The sequence below is a fragment of the Aulonocara sp. 'chitande type north' Nkhata Bay genome, linkage group LG14 (assembly GCF_057382095.1).
Source record: "Aulonocara sp. 'chitande type north' Nkhata Bay isolate Kocher_YH1m ecotype deep benthic linkage group LG14, A_spYH_male_GT1.1, whole genome shotgun sequence".
Lineage (NCBI taxonomy): Eukaryota > Metazoa > Chordata > Actinopteri > Cichliformes > Cichlidae > Aulonocara > Aulonocara sp. 'chitande type north' Nkhata Bay.
Genome location: NC_141357.1, coordinates 12,743,789 through 12,753,762, shown reverse-complemented (window position 1 = coordinate 12,753,762; position 9,974 = coordinate 12,743,789). Strand labels below are relative to the sequence as shown.

General features: G+C 45.3%; 1 protein-coding gene across 2 annotated transcripts in view; it reads left to right on the top strand.

The window, feature by feature from the left end:
* The first annotated feature begins 331 nt into the window (after positions 1–331).
* Positions 332–9,974, top strand: part of hip1 (huntingtin interacting protein 1) — a 51,196-nt gene continuing 41,553 nt past the window's right edge. The window contains exon 1 of one of the 2 annotated variants that reach the window (XM_086261011.1): positions 332–666. In XM_086261011.1, the coding sequence (XP_086117137.1) occupies positions 550–666 (117 nt within the window). In that variant the 5' untranslated portion in view covers positions 332–549. Of the gene's footprint in view, positions 667–8,341; positions 8,832–9,974 lie in introns of those variants that run through there. The other variant, XM_086261012.1, reaches the window with a different exon arrangement.

Genomic DNA, 9,974 nt, shown 5'->3' with positions numbered 1-9,974 from the left:
ACATTCTCATCACTGATCTGCTGCGTGATGCTGTCATGTTAGAATGGAGGAAAATCTCTAAGGGATGTTTCATGCACCTTGTTGAATCTTTGCAAACAAGAAATAAAGCAAGGTGTACCTAATAAAGTGGCCAGTGAGTGTATATTCACAATATAAGCTGTAAGTTAAAATATAAGTAACAGCTGAGTCTATCTCCGCTCTCCACATGTGAGATTTACGTCCTTGCTAACTGTCGGAATTTGGGAACTTTAGTTTGAAAAAGTGAAAGCGGAAGTGAGCCCTTCGCGGTGAGCTCGTGCGCGAGCTTTACGTTGGTGCCGCTCAGGCTGCTCCTGTCATTGACTGGGGTGGTGTTGGTGGTGGACGCAGAGGCCAAATGCTTCTGTGAACGGGGGCGACGAGTCCAGCAGCGCAGCATGGACGGCTGCCCGCCATAGTTAGCGCAGTTCGGAGTCTACTTCACTGTAGCCTAGAGAACGGTTATAAGCTAAAAGCCTCTCTTTCTGTTCCCCCCCGCTGCTGTTTGTTCTTCATCTGCCTCAGACGACAATGGATCGAGTAAAAAACTCCATGCAGCAAGTCCCCAACGCTATCCCCAAAGTGATCCGACGGACCGGAGGAGCCAACAGCCTGGAGCTGGAGAGGGAAAACTTTGAAAGAGTGCAGGTACGGAGCACAGGAGGTCACAGTCATATAATAACGTTATTCTGCCGAGAGTGTGGGATGGAGGTCCCGGGCTGAGAGCCTCTTTATGGCGCTGGTGGGAGGTTTTTAAAAAGTCATGTCAACTTAAACTATGCACAGCACTGTGTCACTATTTCTCTCCGTCTGACGCGAGAGAAAGAAATGACACGGGAGCCAAAATTTTCCTTCATTTTAAACGAGTCACCGTGTGACAGCTGAGTCGATCAGGCCTATCCCGTGTTTGCTTTGCTTTTTTTTTTTTTTTTTTTTGGATCCACATTGTTGTCACCTTCCCACACGTCTGTCTGAGATCAGCAGACACAAAACGAGCCCACTGTACAACAAAAGAGCTGTGGAGATGTGGGTCAGTGGCCTTTTGAATTCAGATAACTATTGCATAAAAAAAGCACACAGGAGGGGGGCTCAGTGGAGCTGTATCATGTATGTAAAGTGCCTCCGAAGCCCTGCATTTAAGGCAGGACCAGGGATGATGCCAGGTCTCTCTTGGAAATGAGATTTTAATCTCAATGAGATTTTTTACCTGGATAAATAAAGGACTAATAAAAAATGACGATGAAAATGGGTGAAATTGTAAAACCAAGGTAACTGCCTGTCTTCCTTCCTTGTGTTTAGTTTTCATGGCTGCTGATGAATAATGAATGTTGTGTATCTTTACTCATATATATATATATATATATATATATATATATATATATATATATATATATGTGCTGTGGAGCCTGCTGCTTCCTGCTTGGTGGTCTCCCCTCCCCTTGCCCCGGACCAGGCGCAGAGGAGGGAAAGCGGTGGGGGAAAGTAGGTCAGATGAATCAAGGCAGCGTGGTAGTGCTGCAACATGCTTTTCCCAATCCATTCCTGCTGCTAAAATCGGACAGTGCAGTCCACACAGCCTAAATGTATTTGGCCTCGCTGCCTCTAGATGGTCTCATCCAGTCTGGCCCCCTCTCCGCCAGCCCGTCGCAGCAGCAGTATGGATTAAAGTTGGGGAAAGACGCATGCGTAGCTTTGTGCATCTCGAGCCAATCCTGGTCACTGGGTCACTGTCAGGCTCCTGAGATCACACCCTGCGGAAGGTGCCAGCATGGCAACGTAATGCAGGCACATAGTTGCTCCAGCTTCCGAGGAAACTGGAGGGGGAAGTAAATGTGTCTGAGCAGAAAGGTGTTTTTGTCTTGCTCTAGTGTATCTCCCATTAAAGGAGGGTGAAAATATTCAGGCAAGCTTTAACAAGCCCAAGTTTGATGTGTTGTCGGCAGATCATACTACTGTTTTCGTACTAATGGAGTCAGTTTCCGCCTCGTAAAGGTGTAATTTTTAAGATAATACTCATTGGGATTTGTCACCCGTATGAGAGGAAATGCTTATGTTTGCTTTTTGTTCCTCGTGGTTGTTGTTTTTGTTTTGTTTTGGGGGTTTTTGTTGGGGGGGGGGTTCTGACTGAGGATCCAGAGCTGCGGCAGGAGGTGCAGGAATCAATGAATGTGCTGTCTGCTTTACAGGGATCAACGAGAGATAATCTCATCTGATCTGTTGTGCTCTAAAGCTGCCTAAATCTGCTGGGTGGCTGGCTTTCACCTCTATAGAAATCCCAACAGCCTGCCTGCTTTTAGATATTTGTTTCTTTCACCAGCTTTTTCCTTTTTTCCCCTTTTTTTTCATCCGTCCGTTCACATTAACAAGCTCACCTTAGATGTAAAACTTTTTTTATGTTATTTGTTTCTACTGTTTGGAACAGAATCTTATTATTTCTGTTAAATGTCTTGTTTTGCTGGTTATCAGTGATATGTTCAAGTTTGTTTGGACTATTTAGTGTCAAAAATGACTCGGTATAATAACCCCTAATCATAGCCTCAATGCTTTTTTGCAGATGAATGAATCCAGGCATTCCCAGGTTATTCCCAACGCTTCTTTATCTGATTTACCCTCACGACATACTGTTTTAGCCTTTCATGCACTTAGTTCAGCTGACATGCTATTTTTTTCCCTTGAAGACCGATTTCAACATCCGTAATATAGAGCAGTGTGCAGAGCTCTCGGTGTACCTCTCGTTTGTTTATGTTTTGCCAGGAAAATTTGAAATAGGTGCAGGGATTTACTAAAACACCTGCAAACATACATGGAAATACAGTATACAAGACAAAAACTGTCCATTTTATACATCTTACACATTACTTTTAACTGACTTTCAACCTTTTGTCCACTCAGCTCTTTAATTAAATGATAACTTTTGGGTTTTTTTTTATTCCCTCGATTAGTTGAGTTTATCCAACCATATAACCCCTTTGTACTGGAGAAGTACCCCGCCTACTCTGCCCACCCTGGCTTAGACCCACTGAGTTAAACAACAACAACTTAAAAATGACTCCAGAATCATCTGCTGTTAGTTGAGACAAGTTCAAGGCGTAAATTAAGCGTAAATTAAAAAATGTCTTCTGTGGTTTTCTAACCACGCTCATCCTGAGAACTTCCTGCCCGATCCTTTCTGTTGTGTGCAAAATCCCCTCTGTCATGTCCACTCGGGGTTATAAAAAGCACGAACCAGGGCAACCTGATAGCACTCAGCACTTTTAATGACATGTTTAGTCTCATAACAGCGACCGAGTCTTTCATTTAGAGTTTAGGCGGATTAAATCTCCGGGGGAGTTCGTCTGAAACGTCATTCTGTGTTTTGGTTTGGGTTGAATCGTAGCCTCAAAGCTTTAGTGAAAACAAAGGAGTAAATAACACAATGAACACCAGCGGGAGTTTTTATCATCTTTTATCTTCAGGCTCCGAAATGTCCAAGATGCCAGCTCCCGGTCCCTGAGCTCCCAGAGGACAGGAGAGGTTTTTCATTTGAAAGCTGGCGTAGGTAGTAATCTATGGACCAATAGGAACCATAATTAGTGCTTGAGGAACATTTCTGGGGCACCAGCTCCTCGGTTGGGATATGCAGAGTGAGCCACAGAGTGACACCACATTGTACGCATGTTACATAATGAAGGCCTTAAAATCAGACTGTCTGTCTGCCTCATCCTTCCCCTTTAATTGTCCATACTGAGGGCACTCCTGTATCTGGATATAAAAGTGCTTTGACTGTTTGACTGTTAATGTTCTCTTTATTTTCTATCAAACTGAACTGCCAGCATTAAGGTTGTTTTGGTTGAGTTTGCAGTCCTGTTCCTGGTGTTTTGGAGGAGTAGTAGAAGCTGGATGTTTAACTAGAGTCTGATTAATCCTTGGGCTGATTCGTAGGAAGTAAATAACCTGCTCTTAGTGCAGAAGGCCTGTCCCCCAGGCCTGCGCGATCTTTTAATTCCGTTTGGTGTCACGGCAGCTTTGGAATTCAGGCAAGGAGCAAGATCGCGGCCTTTGGGCACAAGCAGGAATCAGCAGGGGTCTTTGTAGACAGGCGGGTTTTTTTTAATCACGCCATCTTCCTGCCTCTCTTTCTCCCTCATCTTTTGTCTTTGCCTCCTTCTGCTCCCCTCCGCCGCTCATTGTCTCGAGTCCTCGTCATCTTCTTTGACATCCTGCGATTCAGAATGCGCAGGAAGTTGTCGAGGGATATCCGCATGCATGCGGGATACACGCAGACGAGCACGAAAGCGAGACCATTAAAGGCGCTGAGGGAGCAGAAACGGCGGGTGGTGGTTTGTGGCCTCATTGCGCTGGCTGCGTGGAATAATGGAGCGGGACGTGAGTGACGGGTTAGTTAGTGGAACAAAGTGCACTGCGGAGTTTCTGGTGGCAATAACAATGACTCTGAATTACAGGTTGTTTTGGAGTTCCCTGCTGAGTTTTACGAGCACGGTACAGTGAAAGGTGGAGACGGGGTGCTTGTTTGTTTCAGTCGCAGCAGAGGTCAAAAGTCAGACTGGAAGCTACGTCACCGGTGGAAGAGCGCGCTAGGGGAATTGGGCTGCTTCAGCCGCCTGTATTTGATTCGTCGGCTGCAGCGTGGGAGGTAGAGCAAGGAGGTCTGCCAATCAGGAGGTTCGATCCCTGGCTCTTCTAGTCTTAGTCTGCACGGCGAAGGATCCTTGGCCAAGATACTGAACCTGATGCATTCATCAGAGTTAGCTTAAAAGAAAAAGAATGGTTGTATGAGTGGGTGAATGAGGCTTGTAGTAAGAAAGCGCTTTGAGTGCTCAAACAGAGCAGAAAAGCACTATAAGAGTACAACTCCATTTACTCCATGTGACAAGCTATGTCATTGTCAGATTTTCTTCATTTCAAATAATACAATATTATCATATAATTCTTTCAGGATAATAATAATAAGTCCAGAGGTCCTGCCCTGATGGTCACCATGCCAACACGAATACCAAATGTCAGCATGAAAATGAAAGCTTTTTTTTTTTTTTTACTGCTGACACAATAACAAAGGTCTCCTCTACACATAAATGTCTGGGGCTGAAAATTCCCTGCTAGTTTGAAGTAAGCTCATCAAAGCTGGGCTTTCTCGGCATTAGCTGGCTTGACCCAACCTAAAACCCCGGGTGGAAGATGACAGTGTTTATCAACTTTCTCTGTTAAGCCCGACTTTCTGCGTCATTCTCGGTGAGCGCTCACTTAACAAGGGGCATTTCACGCATCATATGACTCTTCCTCTACACGAAAGAGTCCCTGTGAGCGCTGCCTGCTCCAGTCAGAGACGTTATCAGATGATGATGGAGATAAAATCTTTAAAGAACATCAACTATACTATAACTATAGCAGTCAAATGTCACACAGTTTCAAATAATACGAGGGGGGTAATAATCTCAGGATTTAACACTCAGAGCGGTAAAAATAAGCATTTAAACTCGAGTTAATGTATTTATTTTATTGCTAAGTGCGCTCTCGGTGCTGATGTTTATTTCTAGTGTGGTGGCTGCTCATCGAAGCTCTGTGCTTTGAAACATGAAAGGTTACTGCCCCGAAGCAAAATAAAGGAGCCGTGGAAATCTCTTTGATTTCTCGGCAGATCAGAGTCAAATAAAGTGTATTGATTGAACAGGTGTATAGCAGAGACCTGGCAGTATAAGAACATTTATGCACTTTCTGTATCACCGGCTGAATGCATGCACGCTCCGGTGACGATGTGGTGCACAGTTTGCTGAGCTTAACAAGTTGCACGTATAAAATGCGTTCCAGCTCTTAAAACCGAGCTGTAAATGAAGGAATCATTTCCTCCACCTGCTCCTCACTTCTTCAAGCATGTGTTGCCACGGCGAAACTGAAAACTCTGTGTTTAAGCTCAACGTAGCTCGCTAACCCAATAATCTCGCTCCGTGGTAAACCCCTCTGATTCGATTTGCTAACATCTGCTTCAGTATCCCAGGTTACTGATGTACAACATATAGACATGATGAAGAAGTGGCTCCAGTCTGTTTTTAAAAATCATCCTGCTGTGTCAATAACACCTTATGTTAGCGTATTCACATGATAACACACCACAAACTCCTGTGTTTTAATGTCTTTTTTTTTTCCACTGCGAGAAACAAAGATATTCCAGGAAAAGTGTCGTGTCATAACACTTGAGTTCAAACAAGAGACATTTGGAGGACTTTAACCCCTGACTGTGTTTTGACATGGTACAACGACCTTTTCCAAGCCACACCTGCTTAAAGAGATATGACACACGTTTTCTAATATGTCATATGGCTGCTGAGTAGGAAGTTTAACACAAATAATCAGCAGGTTAGGTGAGCCATTGCTCTTCTTGGTCCTTAACCTTTAGTCAGGAAGGTGCAGTATGACATCACGGTTCAAGTGGACTGTGAGAGGTTTACTGGAACAGGAAAAAAGATGGCACATGATGTATGCTGACAGCACAACCCAGCCAGCCCGTATTGAACTGCACTTACTCAGCAATCCTAGCCCACATCTGATTTAACTGCTGAAACACCTTGAGCACTTTTACATGCTTCATACGGCTAAATTAAAACAATGACTGAAACTCGGAGATGTGTCCTTTTAAAGCTGGTTAGACAAAAACAGAGATGAGTGTTGCTGAGTCAAAATGAAGACAGAGACAGAGTGGGACTGCTGTATGTGAGAAATGCTCGGCGATGGGCCCACGCCGTACCAGGAAGTGAGGAGACTCGGTGGAAAATAGCCTGCATTGTTTTTAGACTGACTGCTGGGCAGCCTGGAGGTTTAATGCGCACACCCGATAGTCTAATGAGTAACATATTGATTATTGTGGCTGGCCTGGCCCTGGTTGGTCAGCTGTGATTGAAAGCCTGGCCTGGATTTTAAAAATGGATCCTGTGGGCTCACTGGCTGTCTCCGAGTCTTCTGTTGTGTAATCCCAGACTGCCTCGTTGATGTTGGCGGTTGTACTGTCTCTTTTTCATTGAGGATGAGTCTTTGTCACTCTGCCTGGATGTTTTGCGCAGATTTGCACAGATTCGCACACACTGGCGACTTTATACAGTCTAGTTATTGGCATCAGGATGACACTTCTGTGTGTACGGCTGAGTCCACACTTGGTCCCTAAAATGTGAATTGAAGTTAGTCAATATGCTGTTTATATACGCTCACTGGCCACTTTATTAGGCGCACCTGTGCAACAGCACGTTAATGAAACTGTATAATGAGCCAATCACGTGGCAGCAACACAATGCATTTAGGCATGCAGACGTGGTCGAGACGACCTGCTGAAATGCAAACCGAGCATCATCCCGGTGATTTAAGTGACTTTGAATGTGGCATAGTTGTTGGTGCCAGACGGGCTGGGCTGGTCAGTTCTCTGGGTAAAAATTGACTTGTTGATGTTGGAAGTGAGAGGAGAATGACCACACTGCTTTGAGCTGATAGGACGGCAACAGTAACTCTCATAACCACTCGTTACAACAAAGGTATGAAGAAAAGCATCTAGGACTTGCTGATCGAATTAATGAAGCTCATATTTCAGTACAGAGGCTTAGTTTACCGGATTAGTAACACCTGCATTTTACCTGCTATGTCATGTTAAAATGGTATCTTTATGGAGGGTCTGTTATAGACGACTCTCCCAGAATTTTCTGAGTCAAAAGGGCCTGAAACTTTAAGCTGTTGTGAAGCTCAAATCCTGCAGGCTGACACAAACACAGAATAACTGAAGACTCTCAGAGGCACCAGATGGGGGCATCAGTTGCCCAGGAGTGATCTCCTGGTGGACGCTGAGCTCCTTTCCCCCACTTTTCACCTTTTGAAAGTTGCTTTTTTCCAGGCTTAACTGTAGTCAGTCAAGATAAGGGTTTAAGGCAGTGTGTGCATATAAAGTATGGAAATATAGGGGGCCTACTGTATACTGTCAGTATAGTTGAGTTGTTGAGTTTTCTTTGTACCACAGCCTTTTTGTTCTTTTGGCTACATTTGATCTAAGTGTCTGTTGTTGTTCCCACATCTTCTTCTCTTTCCTGCTTTTTCTGATTTTCACGGTGAGGAAGATGATTAAATTTTTTTAAATGTCTTTATTTTTTTGGAGATAGGGGAGGGGTAGATGGTCTTTTGGCTCCTGCTGCAGTTTAGATCAGGTGATCATCTGTTACTCCTACTAGTGAATGGAGCAGCAGTGGAAGTTGCACCCCCCACCCCGTTTTGTTTCTCTCCCTGTTAGGACCCCCGGCGGTTCCCCGGACCCCAGTTTGAAACCCACCGTGTTTGAGCCATCCCACTCTGCAGGCTCCATGCTACTATTGTCTAACAGGAGAGCGGGCTATTTGCAAAATAAAGGTAGCCTCCTGCCTCAGTGTTTGCCCCTACGAGGGCTGATTCATGCGAGTGGGGTGATTGTCTTTTCTTTTGCCCCTTTTATAGTGAAATGAGCGCCTATCGGTAGCGGTAGTCCTCTGGGTTTTTCCTCCCACACAGCTTGAGCTCCTCGCCGGGTCGGATGCTGAAAGTCCTCGCCGATAAGAGATCGCGCAGAGCTCGCGGAGAAAAGCAGACTGGACGCGGAAGGAAGCAAAGGAAGAATAGAGCAGCATTTTAATACCAAATCGGGACACATGTTGAGCTAACGGCCCTCGCCACCTCCTCCCCCCTTCTTCTCCTCCCAAATGCATTTGTAGGCTCAGTCGCTTTCCCGTTACTGCGCGTTAGGAGAGAGCCAGCAGCTCCGAGGATCCCCCGCTCGCCGTCTTGGAAGGACGATCATGGATCTGAGCAAAATCGTAAGTCCCGAAGAGCCGATCGGGTTGTCTTTATGTGAGCTAAGGACGGATATTAAGAGAAAAAAGGAGAAAGCGACAGGGTTTGCATGTTTTTGTGGAGGTGGGGGTGGTGTCCAAGAAGTCCTGAGCGCACACACTACACTCAGCAGGGTGAATACATGCAAGTTGGGCTCGGTGCAAGCAGGGACTTGCTCTGTCTGCTGTTTACATGGCAGCTAAATGCGTCCGTGGGAAGTTTGGGTTTTGTTGTGAAAGCTCGGAGGTCTCCCGTGGGTTTATTCCAGGGTTTTGCGAGCTGCTGTAGTGAAAGAACAGCTGCATTTAGTCGGGGAAATGATGAAACCAAGAGTCAGAAAGCACACGATTGTGTTAATGCAGCCTACTCTCTGGAGGCTTTACATTTCTATTGCAAGTAAATGAAGCCATTCACACATTTGGCTTTAATATAGTGTTCTTCTGAGACCTGGAAATGTTTCCTGTGTTGACCAGAGCTCTGTTTATGCTGCAGGTTAGAGGAAAAAGTTCTGCAAGCATGGTTTAAATGCGCCATGAATGTCAATTACAGGATCTTATTGACAAACCTCAAGGCCAGTCTGAGTGTGTAGTTAAAGCTCTATAACACAGAATCAAGAGACTGGGGGCTCTAAGGGTGAATTTAAAGTACAACTTCTTCACAAGCAGTGATGTTTCCAAACTGGCGATCGATGTGGAGTTTATTCCACATTTGCCTGTTCATCTTCCTTTGACTCAGAGCGATGGGGATGAGGCAAAAGAGGTGCAGGTTGGACTGCTGAAGCAGGTGCACAAGAAGCCTTTCACAGTGGATGAAGGGGTTGCACTTTTAGCCTTTTGTACTGAAGTGTAAGAGTGTGTGTGTGTGGTTTGATGAGAAAGCCTACTCTCTAGTAATCCCCAACCAGGTTGGAGACTCAAAGGTTTGTGGAGGAAAAGCACAGCGAGTGTAAATTCTGCAACGATGCACCGGATCCTGACAGGCTGTCCATAGGTGGAACAGGAAAATCAGTCTCTCAGCTGTGAGGAAAGAAAAAACCTCAGCCGCCCACGTGAAGTCAGTCACGTGTAGACATGGTGTAGGTAGGTGTAGCGATGGAAAGCCTCCTAGGGCATCACCTTCCAGTTGCA